Source organism: Salvelinus namaycush, unplaced genomic scaffold (assembly GCF_016432855.1).
Source record: "Salvelinus namaycush isolate Seneca unplaced genomic scaffold, SaNama_1.0 Scaffold738, whole genome shotgun sequence".
NCBI classification, from domain to species: Eukaryota; Metazoa; Chordata; class Actinopteri; order Salmoniformes; family Salmonidae; genus Salvelinus; species Salvelinus namaycush.
Window position 1 is genome coordinate 52,756 of NW_024061462.1, and position 20,053 is coordinate 72,808.

The 20,053-nt window shown below is 44.4% G+C and overlaps 2 protein-coding genes across 2 annotated transcripts in view; both read right to left on the reverse strand.

The window, feature by feature from the left end:
* Positions 1 to 313: 313 nt before the first annotated feature.
* On the reverse strand, positions 314 to 2,106 carry LOC120042647 (mid1-interacting protein 1-B-like). Its single transcript, XM_038987469.1, has 2 exons — positions 1,923 to 2,106; positions 314 to 1,719 (listed from the first exon to the last, which is right to left on the reverse strand). The coding sequence occupies exon 2, from the start codon at positions 1,382 to 1,384 to the stop codon at positions 911 to 913; it is 474 nt and encodes a 157-aa protein (XP_038843397.1). The 5' UTR covers positions 1,385 to 1,719; positions 1,923 to 2,106; the 3' UTR covers positions 314 to 910.
* A 2,652-nt stretch (positions 2,107 to 4,758) lies between these two features.
* LOC120042646 (tetraspanin-7-like) overlaps positions 4,759 to 20,053 on the reverse strand; it is a 30,740-nt gene continuing 15,445 nt past the window's right edge. Inside the window, exons 2-8 of the mRNA XM_038987468.1 lie at positions 10,192 to 10,380; positions 8,690 to 8,764; positions 8,345 to 8,440; positions 7,997 to 8,152; positions 7,837 to 7,920; positions 6,638 to 6,719; positions 4,759 to 5,051 (exon numbers count right to left, since the gene is read on the reverse strand). Coding sequence (XP_038843396.1) covers positions 6,651 to 6,719; positions 7,837 to 7,920; positions 7,997 to 8,152; positions 8,345 to 8,440; positions 8,690 to 8,764; positions 10,192 to 10,380 — 669 coding nt within the window. The 3' untranslated portion in view covers positions 4,759 to 5,051; positions 6,638 to 6,650. The remainder of the gene's footprint in view (positions 5,052 to 6,637; positions 6,720 to 7,836; positions 7,921 to 7,996; positions 8,153 to 8,344; positions 8,441 to 8,689; positions 8,765 to 10,191; positions 10,381 to 20,053) is intronic.

The window sequence follows — 20,053 nt, forward strand, 5'->3', positions numbered from 1 at the left end:
TTCTGAACTAATCAAAGTCCTAAAATGGATCACAGATGGAAGACAATTAGCTTGATTTGTGCTCTGGAAGGTGGTTGGTTATACCTCAGCAAGTTTGCAATTCTAAGGGGGGTGTTCACTTATCCAAATAGGGTATTTTACTGTTTTACTTTTGAAGACAAAAATTCCCTTGGATATTGTGGGTTACACACCATAAATAAAGCTGAAAAAAGTCTAAATGTATGTTTTCATTTCAGGCTGTAAGGCAACAAAAGGTGAACATTTTGAAAGGGGGACTTTCTATACCCACTGTAGGCATCAGTTCACAGACTAATCACAATCTTACAGTTTAATCAAGTCACAAAACTATCATGCCAAAGTTGTGTACCTCTCAATAAACCAGTGACTGTGTCAAATAAACTGATCACAACATAACAATAAGCAGATGTTTAATCGCTGAGCCGTCAATTCTATAGAAAAATAAAATGGTGCTTAAATAAGGTTTACAGTTGGTGTTAATCTCTTGGAATCTCTCAAATTCAAAATAATTATTATTTGATTCCAGTTCATAGATTATCAAGCATATGATTTAGTCAATGGTATGGCAATGACTCACTGCTACCATAACATATGAAATCACTGTCAGTAGGCATTATGCAATGTTGCCCAAACAAAAAATCTTAACGTGGATAGACCATCCATACAACAAGCCATTAATACACAAGACTTAGTGCAAACAATCATTCAAACAGTAGATGGAAAATGTTTAACAATGCATATGAAACACGTCTAGTAGGTTACATTTATTTGTGGGAATTTATTTCCCCACTGTGGGAATAAATACAAACGATATCACTAGGACATCCCCCCCATTCCACTGTTCACCAATGACTTTTTATGTTATCGTCTGACACACTCAACTTTCTAGTGGTCACAGTCCACAGCCCCTTATTACAATCTCCTGATTGTACCTGTTCGTGAGGGTGTTTGCTTTCCGGGTAAGCTTGGACAGAACCGTGTGTAGTCCGGTCAAATGATAATGAAATTGTTTCTCCAAGTCATCATCATCGGATTCTATTCTGGATATGTCCAACGCGGTCACCCCCATTTTTTCTTTCCGCCTGTCGTCGGCTTGTAGGACCCCCCATTCGATGTCATTCCTGATCGATTTTAATAGCACATAGTAATTGTACATGTCCCCGTCCTGGAAATAGGTGGTTGACCCATTGCTGGCGGTCCTAATCGGTGATATCGTTTTCACCTCTTCTTCCTCGTCTAGAGGCACGTCTCTTAGCAGACTAGGAACCATCACCGTCTGATCCATGTTATTTACAGCACCAATAAATCGGTTCATTGCATTGAACAATGAATTCTTTTGATTGTACGAATCCGAAATTTGCATCATTTTTGCGAGAAACCTGACCGCGTGCAGACAATCTAGTTACCTCGCGTCACCGATGATAATGCAGTTTTACTATTCTGTCACGGTCTGAAATAAACCTTAACAAGATAACTAGTTAATGCTCTTTATCGGATTACAATTACAAATTTAGCTGCTGCAAAAGCTTACGCAGTCCGAGGAAACGTCCAGACTTCTCAAACGTCTTGCCTGCCTTGTGAGAACTGTACTACCTAACGTTACTCACTAATTGACTAACAAGTGGCTTTTTTCTAAGGGCGTTCCCGGATCTGTCTCAGTCGAATGTTTCCCCCTCAGGCCAAAGTAACAGGATGAACGACCTGAAATAAGAGACACCATACGGTTAGTTACTTCAAGTAACGTTATTTCAGTATCATTAGTTGCATAGTAGGCCTACCAAAAATTAAGAAATCCTTACACTAGCCAATAGATGCTTCCGTTCTCAACTAACTGAATTAACAGCTAGCATTAGCTAGCTAGCCATATTTGGAGAATAAATGTAGCTCAAGCAGTACAAACTCACCGTGATGTTATTGTCCCTGGTATTTTTCCGAATAACCACTTCACTTGTTAAACTTCTGTGGAAGGCATAAAGTCTTAATTTGACAGCTTGTTGTGAGCAAAGCGACCGATAGCGGCTTGCTAGCTTAATAAATCCTCAGCACCAGCAGGAGGACGGTGATATGCAGGAGTGGCGTACTTGCATCAGCCCACAAGCCGTAACTCCGTTTTCAGCCAATCAGATTTTAGCCGGTCTCTCACCAACCCTGCTGATTTTCTGCCAAGTCAACTCCCGTTAGAACATGTTTACTTCCTTCAAAAAAACAAAAACACCTATTTTTACCTTCCTTCCATACTTCCTCTTTTGGAGAGATTATGAAGAAAATAACATAATGTCACTTCAATACTGATAACTTAAATGTGTAGTGTGAAAAACTTGCTTTCACAGTTTTAGTAAAACCAGGGCTCGTGTACATTTGAATTTGAGGGTCTCAAATGACATCCTTTCAAAGAAATACGGAGGCGAGGAAGGAATCATAATTATGCAATTTGAGTGGTGGAATAGAGCAGGCTCATCTGAGGAAACTAGCGACGTGTTGAAGCAGGAGTTTAATTCAGGCTGGGGCTGCGTCATTCCTGCCCACAAAAACACTTTAAGTAGTATGTGTACTAGTGACAATTTTAACAATGTATACACTATCAACAAAGTAGTTCGTTTTTTTTGCTGTATCAACATAGTATAGTTTCTGATGCTGTAACAGATTAATGATCACGAATACGGATGTCCATTGTGAATAGTTACATTGTAACAAACGGTAAGGATTTCATTGGATGTTGTTCTTGTTCGTAATTTTTTTTACAGTCAAGCCCAAAAAGATCCTATTAAATTACTCTAATTGCTAATTCTATGGTCAAGCCTGCCTCACGAACACCCTTTCTAGACGGGATCGCGAATACGTTTTTCATAGATGTGATAGTGACACCGTGGGGTAAAAAATATTATTGCTACCTGTAAATTATATTGGATCTATCAGGGGCAGAATTAATGAATGATGATTAACTACCCACCTTATATCAACAACAAAAAATACTCGGTTCTAGAAACAAAAGAGAGAGTAAATATCTCACAACAGAAGCTCACAACTGAAACGATGTAATGACCATTTTATTAATATATTCAAGATCACAATTGTTCACAATATCAACATACATTTGTTGGCATGCTAGCTGGTGATGCATTTTAAAACGTTATTTTTTTTTATACAAAGTCTTATTTCATCTGTCCAATTTTGGATTGAGAGATTAATTGATCATGTACATTGGTTTTATACTGATCCAACGAAAACACAGAGCAACTTCAGAATGCGTCAAAACCCCAAAACAAAACAAAAACCTAAAAGAATCGTAGTAATTACAGAAATAGAATCTTGGAACCAGCTTGCTGTACTCACATACCAGTTGAATTAAACCAGTAACAGTGTCAGTGACCTCGGTGGTCTGCCCCACTCCATTCTACCCCCAGGCGCCCACTAAAGCTTAGTATACCTACAGTCATTACCACCTAAGAGGTTGCTGTCATATTACTGATTCTACATTTAAGTAATACACAAAAGTGGCAAATCTTCAGAAAGTGGTATTTCATTTGATTGTTCCAAGCCAGAGCAATGACAGACCGAATCGAGCTCGAACACCTCAAGTCCTACCACTGAGAATGACTCTCTCTATCTCTCTCTTACTCTCTCTTTCTCTCACTGGACACAGACATCAATTCATCGTCTATTCCACGTCATTTAATTGAAATGACGTGGAAACAACGTTGATTCTGCCAGTGTGTGCCCAGTGGGCTCTCTCTCTGTCTACCAATCCCATATAGTGAGAAGCAAACGGCAACAACAAAAGACCGGAAGTAGAATAGTCTTCTCTCATCATCAGAAAGCAGTGCTGACTCAATGAAACTCTAGTTTGTGCAGCGATCCCACTCTGTTTTACTATCCTTGTCCGTTCTCCAGCACATCCAGTTCTCTCTCTCTCGTCAGGGGGGAGGGAGTTGGAACCGAATGTACTGGGGTGTGGCGGCGGAGAGAGAGAGAGAGAGAGAGAGAGAGAGAACCGAATGTACTGTTGTGGCGGCGGAGAGAGAGAGAGAGAGAGAGAGAACCGAATGTACTGGGGTGTGGCGGCGGAGAGAGAGAGAGAGAGAGCTGGATGTGCTGGAGAACGGACAAGGATAGTAAAATAGAGTGGGATCTCAAGCAGAAGGTGAATGTGTAAAAACATTTGAACACCAAAACTGGGGTTAAAACCAGAAAAATGTCTGTGTCTCAGTCTACTGTTATAGAAACACACATGACTAGTTAAGACTTTTAAAATGAAATAAAATATTACAACAACAAAACAACATTATGACTAACTGACTGACAGACAGAAGGCAAAGGGGAGGGAGTGGCAGAGATCACCAAGTACAGGACTCTACTGAATACAGAGGAGCTAAACGCATAACAAATACACATCCACAGAGAGCAACTTGCACAAGCTCATTTAGACTGATAGTCATTAGAAGCAGGATGTAGGTTTACTGTAGTCCATGTAGCAGCAAAAAGCAGACGCTGTGTGTGTGTGTGTGTGTGTGTGTGTGTGTGTGTGTGTGTCAGAGAGTGTGTGTGTGTGTCTGTGTCAGTTAGAGAAACTCAGTCCCTTCTGAGTGGGCTCAAGTTTCTTTCAAAGACCTCATATAGGAAATTCTGATGGCATCTCTCAAATTATTTCCAGGAAATTTAGACTGGGGAAGATAGCCGTCGAACGAGGAGCTATGTTGCATCAAGGCAATTTCTTAGGAATATTGTCAACTTGTGTAAGTAGAGATTGGTACTGTTTGAATTAGGCATGGCATGCCTGGATCAGAGCATATGGCTGAGGCAGGTGCTAATCGACAACCATTCATTTTTAGAAGAATTAAGGTCTTGAAAGGAAACATTTTTAATCATGGCATGATGGCATATTAAGGAATGTGTTCAAACAGATGAAAGAGAGAAAAAGAGAGCGATAAAGTAAGGAAGATAAGGAGTGGAAAAGTAAGAATGGAGTGTGCCAGCGTTTGGGTGTGTTCTTCCCCAGTTTCCAAGGTGACGTGTACTCTCTCCTCCTGGTCTCCCTGGAAGGAAACAAATAACAAAGGTGCCGACAATCACAGAGAGACTCAACATGATTGTGTGTGTACGTGTGTGTCTGCGCATGTGTCTACATTCCCTGAAAACACCATCACCACCACCCATAATCAGTGACAACGAGGGGATCCTCTCTTTTGGAACTTGTCACCTGAAGCTTTTGGAAGACAGATCTCCCTGAGAAGTCTCTGCAGGGCCGCCACACAGCCAGAGGGATAGCCATTTGTCTGCTGTAATGAGCGGAGCCTTTGGACTGTGATGTGTGTAAGAAGCCTAAATGCCACTCTCTCTCTGCACCTGTGGAACACAGTCTGTCGGTTAACCCTCCCGGAGCCTCCCGTGCCAGGCTTCAGGTCTATTTAGAGCCCTGAGGCTTCTGAAGTGACAAAACAGCCAACCAGTGTCTGGTGGATAGGAGCCAGTAACAGTTTCTGCAAGCTTCGAATTGACAATGACGCTCTGGTGAAGCTCGGCCATGCTAACCGCTAGCAGGCTAAACACTATCAGGCTAAACCCTATGAGGTTAAGCCAGTGTGTCATAGGGGGGAGAAGTGGGGGATTCTAACTCTTTAAGGCATAATCACGCCACACAGCCCTGCCAACACGGTATAAATCAGAGTCTTTAATTGCGAGCCAAACAGCTTTATTTATAATCCACAGCAGCACAGTCGGGGACGGCCAATTAGAGGGGCCTGCTGGGAAGGTGTGAGCTAGCGATAACCACCTTGCATAGTGAGATCACGTTTGTGTGTGTGTGTGTGTTTGACTACGACTTGCAGGGGGCTGTAGGGGTTCCAGCCATGGAGGTCTGTGACACAACCCCTTATTACACTGGATGCATTGCACTTAGTCACAGAGACAAATAGCACTACACAAGTGTGTGTGTGTGTGTGTGTAGCACTCTGGTACCCTGCAGATAATGACCTATTTTGTATTCTACACGACTCAAATGAAATGGAGTCCATTGCCCATGTTGTGAATGGCTGCTGATCATACAAAGATATATACATTGCTAGACATGACCGCCTTGTTGACCTGATAGCCAGCGAGGTGGAACAAGTGGTCTCACCAACAGCACGCATGCATAAACATTCTTGTGTGATGGAAGCTCGTTTGATATTGATGACGATGGGTTTTCCTGTGTGCCAGATGTTGTTGTTGTGGGGGGAGGCCAGGGGGAGGTGTTCGTTTTGGAAGTGGGCTGCTCATTGGACGGCTACATGGAGCAGGCCTTTGCTGAGAAGCTGCTTAAATACCAGCCCCTTGTGGCATGCTGGGACAGCCTGGGGTGGAGGTGCAAGCTGGTGGGGCTGATATTTGTCAGTCTCGGCCACATACACAGGCTTGCAGTGCGTGGCCTCCAGATTGCGGGCCTGACAAAAACTAGGGCAAAGCAATTGGCTAGGTACTGCTCTGTTTCAGCTGTCGTGGGCAGCCTAGCTGTTTGGAGAAGGATGTGCTTTCTGTACCCTTGAGTGCCATGCACACAGGGACCTTTGAAATGTTTGGATCCTTTTTTTGTAAATTTGATTGGTGTATTCAAATAAAGTATTTGTGTGTGTGTCAGACTCACCTGCACCTCACTGCTACACCATCTCATATTGGTTGGCAGTGATAAGCCGCGACAGACAGCATGCCAACAGCATACCAATTGACTGGAGGGAAAGAGAGAGTGAAAAAGAGAGTGGCAGAAAGAGAGAGAGAGTGGGAGAGAGAGAAAAATAGAGAGGGAGAGAAAGAGAGAGGGGGGGTGATGAAAATGAGTCAGTTCCAACAGCACACAAATCATCTCTCTTAGAGGTCCTCAATCTTCCCTCCATCCTCCCCCCTCTTCCCTCCACCCTTCCCCTCTTCCCTCCACCCTCCCCCTCTTCCCTCCATCCTCATTGCCGGGGGATGGAGGGCCAAGGAGGGATCAGGGAAGGAGGAGAGGAGGGATCAGGGAAGGAAGAGAGGAGGGATAGGGATAAGATGCATTAAAGGGGTGGCTGCTCCTCTAAGAGGTGTCATTGATCTCTCTCTGCCACCCCTCCTTCTCCCCTCGCCGCTTCCCTCCATAACGTTTACGGTGCAATTAATGGGCTCGGGACTGCAGAAGAGCAGGCCGTCGCAGGTCACAGCGTCCACGGAGACACACACACACTCTCACTCTCTCTACCTACCTCCCCCAGGCCCATTAAGGGTAATGGAGGGGGTCGCTGTGACGACGAGCGGCGCTGTGGGGCTAATCGAGCATGTCAGCCCGAGCAGGAGGTAACGACCACACTCGCGCAGAGTAGAGAGAGAGAAAGAGAGAGAGAGGAGAGAAATGAGGAGAGAGTGAAGGAGGGAGAGGAGAAATGAGGAGAGAGCGAAGGAGGGAGATGAGAAATGAGGAGAGAGCGAAGGAGGGAGAGGAGAAATGAGGAGAGAGGGAGAGAGAGGAGAAATGCAGAGAGAAGAGGAATGGAGAGAGAGGGAGCTGGAGAAGGAAGGAGGTAGGGGAGAGAGAGAGTGTGTGTGTGTCTGTATGAGTATGTGGAAAAGCGAGAGGGATGGAGAGCGTGTGTGTGTGCTCTTGTACTCTGGTCTGTATAATAGTTCCCGAGGTGCGCCTGAATGGCATGTGTGTGATGGAACAGGCTCTGAGTGGCGGACTCGCTGATTGGGTCTGAAGGAGCAGCGGTGAACATCGCCCCAGCCGTGTGTAATCATTAATAACCTGCACTGGGCGCACGCTCACACACACACAGAAGGAGAGTGGAAGAACAGCTGGCCCATACTGTTACTTACTTGTGAGACAGCTATTCCAAATGTCACTCCAGCAATGATCCCCATGTTAGTCTCAATGAAGTCAGTCACCAGCTCATAACAGCCCTGTAGAAGACAAGACAAGTGAGTGTGTTTGTCAGTGTGTACGGTGTGTGTCTGTCTGTCGGTGTGTGTGTCTGACCTGCTGGTGGACCTTGCTGGGGGCTATGGTGACATTGCGCAGGTCAGAAGCGTTACAGTCAGAGATGCTGGCACAGCAGCTGGGTGGGATGCCGTTGTTAGGGAACCAGATACTGGACAACCAGCTGGTGTAGTTCAACACACCACAGCATTTCAACTGGAGGGAGAGAGGGGGATGGAGAGCGATGGAGAGGGAGAGAGGGATGGAGAGGGAGGGGGGAGAGAGAGAGAGAGAGGGATGGAGAGAGCAAGAGAGATAGAGAGAGAGGGGGGTTGGAGAGAGAGGGATTTATCACAATCCGTTTTTTATCACAACCCTAATTTGGCTGTCAAAATGACCGTCACTCACACTGCGCTGCACATTGTCCACAGCCAGGCTCCTCTCGTCCTGGGAATTGTAGTTCTTCACTGCCTCACTGAAGGTCCTCTGGAAGGTTCCCTTTATCTGGGAACACAAACACAAAGTTCTTGTTGTGTTCATAGCTTCTCCTGTTGTGAAACAGATGGACACTCTGACTGATGAATTCTGCCCACTGGGCACACACTGGTTGAATCAACATTGTTTCCACGTCAGTTCAACAAAATTACGTTGAACTAACGTGGAATAGACGTTGAATTGACATCTGTGCCCAGTGGGTGGGTACTCATGATCCTGTGGGTGAGTGCCAGACGCAGGTATGGCAGGGCCACCTACCTCATGACGAAAGACAAAGCCGGAGATGCCAGCCACAAGCTCTGCCAGGAAGATCAGGGACAGGAACATGGCGTACTGCAGAGAGAGGGCACACAGGGCGCCACAAAACGGCCACTGAGTTACTGTGTATATTTTGCAGACTTTCTCACCATTTGCTCACAATAAGATCCTCGAAACACTGCAAGGAACGTTGAATGACAGTAGGAAAGGAAGACCTTTTTAGAAGGAAAGAAATCAAAAACGAAACAAAGACAGAAACAAGGACAGAAACAAACCCACTGGGCACACACTGGTTGAATTAACGTTGTTTCCACGTCATTTCAATGATATTACATTGAACCAATGTGGAACAGATGTTGAATTCTGTTTCTTCCCCAGTGGGAAGAAATAGACACATTTGAGTTACTCGGATGACAACTTCTCCTAGCTCTCATCAACTCCTCTAGCTCTCACCAACTTCTCCTAGCTCTCACCAACTTCTCCTAGCTCTCACCAACTTCTCCTAGCTCTCACCAACTTCTCCTAGCTCTCGCCAACTTCTCCTAGCTCTCGCCAACTTCTCCTAGCTCTCATCAACTTCTCCTAGCTCTCATCAACTTCTCCTAGCTCTCGCCAACTTCTCCTAGCTCTCACCAACTTCTCCTAGCTCTCACCATATTCTCCTAGCTCTCACCAACTTCTCCTAGCTCTCACCAACTTCTCCTAGCTCTCACCAACTTCTCCTAGCTCTCACCAACTTCTCCTAGCTCTCATCAACTTCTCCTAGCTCTCATCAACTTCTCCTAGCTCTCATCAACTTCTCCTAGCTCTCACCAACTTCTCCTAGCTCTCATCATATTCTCCTAGCTCTCATCAACTTCTCCTAGCTCTCATCAACTTCTCCTAGCTCTCACCAACTTCTCCTAGCTCTCATCATATTCTCCTAGCTCTCATCATATTCTCCTAGCTCTCATCAACTTCTCCTAGCTCTCACCAACTTCTCCTAGCTCTCATCAACTTCTCCTAGCTCTCACCAACTTCTCCTAGATCTCATCAACTTCTCCTAGCTCTCATCAACTTCTCCTAGCTCTCACCAACTTCTCCTAGCTCTCATCATATTCTCCTAGCTCTCATCAACTTCTCCAACTTCTCATAGCTCTCATCAACTTCTCCTAGCTCTCACCAACTTCTCCTAGCTCTCACCAACTTCTCCTAGCTCTCACCAACTTCTCCTAGCTCTCGCCAGCTTCTCCTAGCTCTCGCCAACTTCTCCTAGCTCTCGCCAAGTTCTCCTAGCTCTCACCAACTTCTCCTAGCTCTCACCAACTTCTCCTAGCTCTCGCCAACTTCTCCTAGCTCTCGCCAACTTCTCCTAGCTCTCACCAACTTCTCCTAGCTCTCACCAACTTCTCCTAGCTCTCGCCAACTTCTCCTAGCTCTCGCCAAGTTCTCCTAGCTCTCACCAACTTCTCCTAGCTCTCACCAACTTCTCCTAGCTCTCGCCAACTTCTCCTAGCTCTCACCAGCTTGAGCATCCATGGGCTCCCGCGGCAGGTAGCGAAGCATCCAAACAGTCCGAACACGATGATGCAGGTTCCGGTGCCAATGAGAACATAAGGAGCGTTGGTGGAGCTGTCAGCGATGATAGATATGTACGCACCCAGCATAAACTTTCCCCATAGTCCCACAGCTAAGAGGATTGCCCCCGTGATCTGGACAGAGAGAGAGAGAGAGAGGGGGGGGGGGGGGGGGGGCGAGAGAAGGTAAAAGACAGCATTAGAGCCCTGTCACTAAAAGTCATCAAGGGCCTCACTGGAGGTTTCAGACCCATAGAGATGATAGGTAGCACAACTGTAACACAACCATCACAGCTTCATGCTAAATGACACGTTACATATGATATGAAATGCCAGGGGTCTGTTTAAGCAGTCGTCCATAAAATCAGTCAATTTCTCAGTCAATTGTGTAATAAAATCAGTCAATTGTGTAATAAACCATTGATTACACTGTAAATGATACACTGCCGATCTACTATAATGCTGTTAGTGGCACTGGAGATAGCTCTTTGCTGCCACCCAATGAAAGAAACTGAATCCTCACTGCATGGCTCATGAGAAAGCGAGACATTTTATAGGCTCCTTTTTTCTGGTTAAAATAACCAATACTTACTAAGTAGACCAGACCCAGCTGCTGTCAAGTTTTCAAGATATTTCACTTTCAAAATACAGAAATCATACCGTATGATGATTTCTGTATTTTGAAAGTTACATATCTTGAAAACTTGAGTGCCGACAAGCAAAACATTTTGGGACAATGTCAACAATGGGTCAATGAAACAAATACAAATTCCATTAAGTAGATGGGAACTGTGAACATTTGTTTCAATGGCAAACAGTCTTTATGGGATATCTTGATTTTTTCACCATCTTTGGCCCTACTCATGAATGATGACTGGTTCCTGACCATGTGTCGTGACCAGGAAAAACTCCATATTCATAAGGCGAAAAACTATTTTTTTCGTAGAAGGTTAGTAGAACCTACGCCACAGGTTAGGATAATTAATGTAGCAGGTTAGGAGACTGAGGTTAAGGTTAGGAAATGGGTTAGGGTTAGGTTTAGCGAAAATGCTCTCCTAACTTACTATGAAAATCACTTTGTATAGTGGCGTGAAAAGAGTGACTGAGTGAATGCAGGCCTTCCAAAAGCCCACCCAGCACCAGCATGCATTAGTCGCTGTTGACTGAACGCTTCGCTCTCTCTATGATATATACACTAGATGACTAATAGGGGACGCTGGGTTGAAGCAAACGCACCTCCCTCTTGGCTCTAACCCTGGGTTATGATGCATTTTGTCAGTGCATCATACAAAACCATCTTCCCATTCTTTTATGTTGTTGTTATATTTGTGTGTTTCTACTAGTGCTTATTATGTGCACCCAATGATGTATATAAACCCTGGATTGTGATTCTATGTATTGGCCATTGAGAGGCTTTGAAGCCACCTGTCGGCCATATTGGCACTCCCCAGTAGGACCAGTCCACCATTGGAATACATGGGATGCTACTTTATTTCAGTTAAATGTTTCAAGAACAATGTATTTAAGTATTTTTTTGTTGAAGTGGGGACAGTAACATTAGTAATAAAACAAATTATACTTTAAGGAAAATGTTTTCATATATTGTTATATTATGTTTAGCTCACATAATATAATAGTATGCATTAATGTGTCTGTAACAGAATAAACGAGGCAAAAACAAATGTACACATTAATACATGCATTTCTATTGCTTCAAAATATGTTTTACAACAGTAAGGGAGTGCCAACACAGCGCCCCCCCCATCAGCCATCTAGTGTATAAATACATAATTGTGTGCACCAGACTATTCTGTGTAGAGCCCTCTAGTAGTGTGTTCTTGAACCAGCAGATGGTGCTGTGGTTATTGGTAAAGACTGGAATTTGGTATTTGGTATTTTATTAGGATCCCCATTAGCTGTTGCAAAAGCAGCAGCTACTCTTCCTGGGGTTCACACAAAACATGAAACATAATACACAATGACACAATACAGAACATCATTAGACAAGAACAGCTCAAGGAATACAGCAGTGGCACGTCCACCTGTCCAGAGGAGAAGATGCCATTCCCTTTGATGAGGAAAAAAATCATAAAAACTGTTCTGAACAGTGTGAGATTGTGGGTCTAGAAAGGTTGGCTACTACTGGTACTATCCAACCTCAACATGTACCTGGTAAATTATTATTTTTCTTTAACCTTTATTTAACTTGGCAAGTCAGTTAAGAACAAATTCTTATTTACAATGACGGCCTACCCCGGCCAAACTCTAACCCGGACGACGCTGGGCCAATTGTGCACCATCCTATGGGACTCCCAATCACAGCCCATGGTGATACAGTCTGGAATTGAACCAGGGTCTGTAGTGACACCTCTAGCACTGAGCTGCAGTGCCTTAGACGGCTGCGCCACTCGGGAGCCCCACATATACACATACACAAAAAACATGACCGATATGAATCTCCTCCTCCATATCATTAAATTCATGTGGAGTGAAAAGTGGGTTAATGTATTCACTTTGGGGATTTGGGGTCCTTGTTCAAAGCCGGGGTTCCACTCAAGGACTGGGTTCTCCATGGAGTTCCTCTCTATATCTCTCCATTATTATTAATATATGCATATTTAAGTCATTAATTAACAGCATCTGTGTGGTAGGGAAGATCAGGAATCAGGATTACATCTAAAATGACAATAACTGGAGTTCCTTTCTTTGTAAAACCAGTTAGCAGTTTACAGGGTTGGGTCAAGGTTTTCTTCATAGGTAAGGTGGCTAGTCGTCCCTTACTAGCATAGCAATGATGTCACTGAAGAAACTATCACCCCTGCCCTCAACCATAACTAAATATGCTTATCTTATCTCACCTCATAGCTTGTAGCCTCTGGTAGAAGCTCACTCCTTCCTTACACAAGCCAGAAGGCGTTGGCTCAGCTGGTGTGAGATGTGAACGCAGTATCATAAGACTCTTTGCCCACCAGTGCTCTGCCATAAATATCAGCCTATTCAATTTAACCAGGCAAGTCAGTTAAGAACAAATTATTATTTACAATGACAGCCTAGGAACAGTGGGTTAACTGCCTTGTTCAGGGGCAGAACGACAGATTTTTACCTTGTGAGCTCAGGGATTTGATCTAGCAACCTTTCGGTTACTAGTCCAACACTCTAACCATTAGGCTACCTGCCGCCCCAAACCAATATGTGTCTAACCCACACAGAACAGCAGCAGAGGAAGACTTTATCGGAGAGATCTATATCAAAGATGGTGGATAAATAAAGAGGTCCCACTCAAGCCGTTTACCATTGAAAGAAATGGTCGCAGTTCTGGTCTGCTTAAGGGGTGGCTCTTCCATAGGCCCCAATGCATTAGCAGCTGGGTCTGGTCTGCTTAGTTCATTGACTGGACATGAACCAGAAAAAAGCCCCCCCCCCCCCCCCCCCCCAGATCGGTGTGTCTCATGGCCATGCTAATGACTGTGTGACACAGATACCAGAGCTGCATGCTGCTGAGGCACAGAAATAACTGCATCACCACAGTTTCAGACCAGGAAGGAGTGCATGGTAGTAGTGGCACAGCTAAGAAATTCCCTTATCATTGCTATGCCTCATGGTTAACATGACAACGAACACGGCAGAGAGGAAGCACATGGAAAAAGGTTACCTAACCACTGATACAGGGTCAGATATTTTGTCATTCCCCTGACGGTTAAGTTTAGGATAGGAGTTAGAGAGATCTGATCCTAGATCTGTGGTAAAGGGCAACATCTACCTCGAGCAGTGGCACAGCGGTTGCATCCCAAAATGGCACCCTATTCCCTACATAGTGCACTTCCCATAGGGCTCTGGTCAAAAGTAGTGCTCTATATAGGGAATAGGGTGCCATTTGGGAAGTGTCACCTCCCTGTAGCCACCATGCGTTGGGAAATGTTGTTGTGATTCTGAGCATGTCTAGCGTTGGCCGTGCGTCAGAGGCCCGCTGACACATACAGAGCAGCCTGCCCGCCCCCTCACTGTCTGCCTGCCTCCCTCCCTGCCCCCTCCCTGTCTGCCATTCTCCCTCCCTCCCTGGCTCCCTCCCTCCCTGTCTACTTGCCTGCCTCCCTGCCTGCCTGCCTCCCTCCCTCCCTGTCTGTCTGTCTCCATCCCTGTCTGCCTGCCTGATTACCCAAGAACACAGCATGAGAAGGAACAGCAACACTCTCACAGATAGAGAGAGAGAAAGAGAGAGAGAGAGAGAGAGAGATGGAGATGGAGAGAGAGAGAAACAGAGCACGAAAGAGAGGAAGACAAAGGGAAGGAAGAGAGAGTGTATTTAGTGCGAGATAGAAGAGAGAGAGATTAAAGAGAGCGAGAGATGAGTCACTGCCCGACATGTAGCATGACACTTAGCGCTGTAGAACACATCTGAGAGATAGCATATGAGTGAGTTCTCTCTGTCCCCATCTCATGCCCATCCACTGTTCCTTCTCTAGTAATGTCTGGGAGCAGCGGTAGGTTCATTTCCCTGTAATGTACCGTTCCCCTGTCCCCAGTTTCCTCTCCTCTACAGTGTTCATGTCTTATTCAACGTGACACTATGAATGATTCATGGAGCCATCTGCTGTAGCAAGCGAGGGGCTTCCCTCCCCTACATGCTCCATCAGCAGGGGGTACCGTCCTAGGCAGGAGGGATTAAGGGGAGAGGGTGTGTGTGTGTGTGTGTGTGTGTGTGTGTGTGTGTGTGTGTGTGTGTGTGTGTGTGTGTGTGTGTGTGTGTGTGTGTGTGTGTGTGTGTGTGTGTGTGTGTGTGTGTGTGTGTGTGTGTGTGTGTGTGTGTGTGTGTTCGTGTGTGTGAGGGGACTGACAAAAAGAGCCCCGAATAAAATGAAGCAGAGACCCTGTGTGGTGTGTTGCAGTCGGCGGCCATATTGGCCTCAGTTAACTCAGCAGGGCTATGTGTTTAAGTATTTATGTGTACTGTATATTATCTCAGCTGTGACGTTACACCACAGTCATGAGACATGGTCACAGGGTTTCAACCCTTTATTGCCAGTTAAACGGCACGTGTTTCGGTTACATTAAAAATAAATTCAACATCTGAAACACAAATGTATACACGATCCTAGATGACGAAGTCCCTTTACACTGTGATGTACTGTATGTAGCCTATGCTGATTTTGAGTGAACTAGAGCTTTCAGAGTAGGAATAGGTAAGTCAGCCATTTTACCTATAAACACTGAAGTTCCCAGTCTGTTAAAGTGAGCCACTTTTATCAGGATGGTGCACATTTCAACACCAGATTGGAGTCTTCACACAGCCTGACAGAGGTAATGGAATTCGTCAGCTATGGCAATTTTCCCTCCGGACATTCCCCTCATCCGTCTATCACTGCAGCTGCAGGCCTCGCAGAAATACAAAATGAGGTTTGTGAAGATAGTGGTACAACCACATGCTGTTTCTTACTGACGATGGGTTCGAGGTAATATTTCTTGGCAAGCTACCAGCACCCGTATGCAGTCCCAATACATCTGGTTGATAGCAGCACCCGTATGCAGTCCCAATACATCTGGTTGATAGCAGCACCCGTATGCAGTCCCAATACATCTGGTTGATAGCAGCACCCGTATGCAGTCCCAATACATCTGGTTGATAGCAGCACCCGTATGCAGTCCCAATACATCTGGTTGATAGCAGCACCCGTATGCAGTCCCAATACATCTGGTTGATAGCAGCACCCGTATGCAGTCCCAATACATCTGGTTGATAGCAGCACCCGTATGCAGTCCCAATACATCTGGTTGATAGCAGCACCCGTATGCAGTCCCAATACATCTGGTTGATAGCAGCACCCGTATGCAGTCCCAATACATCTGGTTGATAGCAGCACCCGTATGCAGTCCCAATACATCTGGTTGATAGCAGCACCCGTATGCAGTCCCAATACATCTGGTTGATAGCAGCACCCGTATGCAGTCCCAATACATCTGGTTGATAGCAGCACCCGTATGCAGTCCCAATACATCTGGTTGATAGCAGCACCCGTATGCAGTCCCAATACATCTGGTTGATAGCAGCACCCGTATGCAGTCCCAATACATCTGGTTGATAGCAGCACCCGTATGCAGTCCCAATACATCTGGTTGATAGCAGCACCCGTATGCAGTCCCAATACATCTGGTTGATAGCAGCACCCGTATGCAGTCCCAATACATCTGGTTGATAGCAGCACCCGTATGCAGTCCCAATACATCTGGTTGATAGCAGCACCCGTATGCAGTCCCAATACATCTGGTTGATAGCAGCACCCGTATGCAGTCCCAATACATCTGGTTGATAGCAGCACCCGTATGCAGTCCCAATACATCTGGTTGATAGCAGCACCCGTATGCAGTCCCAATACATCTGGTTGATAGCAGCACCCGTATGCAGTCCCAATACATCTGGTTGATAGCAGCACCCGTATGCAGTCCCAATACATCTGGTTGATAGCAGCACCCGTATGCAGTCCCAATACATCTGGTTGATAGCAAACCATTTGTGGCTGTTAATATACAGAACAATAAAGGAACTAGAAATAAGAGCACCATGACAACTCCTCAGACGTTGAAAAAGGTCAATCCTGATGGGTAGATTCATGTTGTTTTCTGTGACAACAGAGTAAGGCAGACGCCAGGACAGCATGGGGTCACCACTGTCACCACTCAGAGGATTAGGATGAACAGTTGGGGATTGTTATGTCATGACGTTGTTCCAAGCAGAGTTGCCACTGACGGTTGAGCTCTAAATGTTTTTGATGTCAGGATTGCTCATATCCAGAGACACTTGATGTAGATGAAATGTAATGTAGCGGCCTATTTGGCTGAGCTAGCTTGAAAAGATCCACAACTCACCCCAAACTTTTCTAGACAAGACTAGACTTCCAAGAACTGAGGTGGCACTATATGTACTCTAGTGTGATTTCACTTTCACATCTCATAGTGTGATACGTAGAGGTGTCAGAATCCTGTCCTGCAGCTGAGGTATTGGGCCGACAGCAACAACTGTTCAACCTGTTTTGATTGTCTTACTTATTGCTCTCTTCTAGCACTCTCCTGACTCTCCTCAAAAGAGTGGCTCCGTGATACCAGGAACTATCCACAGAAAAACACTAACAGAAAGAGATTTGTCGCCAAACAATAATGAATAATTGATTAGCTTTAGAGAGCTTTTCCAGATGCTCAGACTAGACGCTTCACATTGTGTAAGAGGAAACACACGGCATCCACCACCACTGGGCAGGGACTGTGATTGGAGGTGCCTCTATGTATAAATGACAGGGCTGGGGCCGAGGCCTGACTAATGGTCTGACCATCTGCCCTGGCAGGTGCACTGACGCTCATGCAAACATGAGACGACATCACACCTTTATGCTGTGCCACTGTGAGCTGCAGGAAGAGCCTTTGAGATAGAGCTTTAGCTTCGGTAGAAATACAGTAAGGGGAACATGATGAAGAGACACACATGCAAGGCATTTAGGTAGGAGACCCCCTTGGATCATTATTATTCTGTATCTGAAAGCCAAGCAAGGCACTTGTGTTTGCTTTGGTGTTGCATCAACAGGAATGGCCGCTCTGTTCTGCTCTGTTCTGTTTTGCTCTGTTCTAATCTGTTCAGCCCTGTTCTGCTCTGTTATGTTTTGCTCTGTTCTGCCCTGTTCTGTTCTGTTATGTTCAGCTCTGTTGTGCTTTGTTCTGTTCTTTTCTGCTCTGCTCTGTTTGGTTCTGCTCTGTTTCTTTGGATCCTGATGTTCCTGGAGCAGGGAAGCAGGGGGAGCCACACCCCTATGTTCCCTATAGGATTCCAGCCACTCACAGCAGGACTACAGTCACACTCCATCCTCCCCTAGGAGCCAGCTAAACAACACTGAGCCACTTCCTGACAGATTAAACACGTTAATGATGCCTGGAGGAAACCACCAACAGCAACAGAACAGACACCTTTTAACAAGCCGCTCATCTGGCTCACACCCTCATCCAGCTTTTTTCCTTTAAAAACAACACGGCTACAATCAAACCAGACAGACAAAAGAAGCTGTGGAGATACAGGGATTCAATGTGTCCCCAGAACAGTCGCTCACTGGATGGCAGAGCGGGAGAATTGGCAGGGAGGGTGATGTAGAAATGAAAAGAGCACTTTAGATTTCAAAGGGGAAGCGCACCCCTCCTTCTCCCCTTAGCAGAGACATGATCAAAGGCACTGTTGTTCTATGGGCGCTCAAAGCCAGGCTCTTATAGTTGAATCTTGTTCAAATAAAATGTTTTTTTGTTTGTTATATATTTGTTTACTTTAGGATGGGGGGGTTGAAGGGGGACTAGAATCAGAGTGAAAGCGAAACCCCAATCTGAATTCTGTTACAGAAATCTTGACATCTGACTGTGTTTTATTGAAACTCCAATGTGGTGTTCAAGAAATGTTATGTTGCATAACTGACAGCCCACATGAAGAAATACTTACTATAGAATTCTGTAGTATACTGTATAATACTATACTACACACTGTAGTATCCCTCAATCATGTGTAGTACTTACTATAGAATTGTGTAGCACACTGTAGAATACTATAGTTAATACTACAGTATTATCCCTCAAAAAACACAATGTCAGCAAAATCACAACAGTCCGTAAAAACACAACAGTTTTTTAACTATAGTAACAGTACAGTATTTAATTTGCATATAACCTGCCTATTCCCCTCCCCCATATCCCAATTTGTGCCAGCCATAAGTGAGAAACCTACATGCCAAGTACAGTATAGACCATATTGTGTTGTAGAAGAACTGAAGTCTCAACTATCCATTCAGACTCCAGTCCTGCCTACCTACAGGTTATGGAGAATGAGCTCTTTTACAATTTGTCCTGTACGATAATAAAAGATAATAAAACAAAAACACTATAGTAAATACTACAGCAATGTCTACAAAAACACTACAGTAATGTCTACAAAAACACTATAGTAAATACTACAGCAATGTCTACAAAAACACTACAGTAATGTCTACAAAAACACTATAGTAAATACTACAGTAATGTCTGCAAAAACACTACAGCAAATACTACAGTAATATCTACAAAAACACTATAGCAAATACTACAGCAATGTCTACAAAAACACTATAGTAAATACTACAGTAATGTCTACAAAAACACTATAGTAAATACTACAGCAATGTCTACAAAAACACTATAGTAAATACTACAGCAATGTCTACAAAAACACTACAGTAATGTCTACAAAAACACTACAGTAATGTCTACAAAAACACTATAGTAAATACTACAGTAATGTCTACAAAAACACTATAGTAAATACTACAGCAATGTCTACAAAAACACTATAGTAATTACTACAGCAATGTCTACAAAAACACTACAGTAATGTCTACAAAAACACTACAGTAATGTCTACAAAAACACTATAGTAAATACTACAGCAATGTCTACAAAAACACTACAGTAATGTCTACAAAAACACTATAGTAAATACTACAGCAATGTCTACAAAAACACTACAGTAATGTCTACAAAAACACTATAGTAAATACTACAGCAATGTCTACAAAAACACTACAGTAATGTCTACAAAAACACTATAGTAAATACTACAGCAATGTCTACAAAAACACTACAGTAATGTCTACAAAAACACTATAGTAAATACTACAGCAATGTCTACAAAAACACTACAGTAATGTCTACAAAAACACTATAGTAAATACTACAGCAATGTCTACAAAAACACTACAGTAATGTCTACAAAAACACTATAGTAAATACTACAGCAATGTCTACAAAAACACTA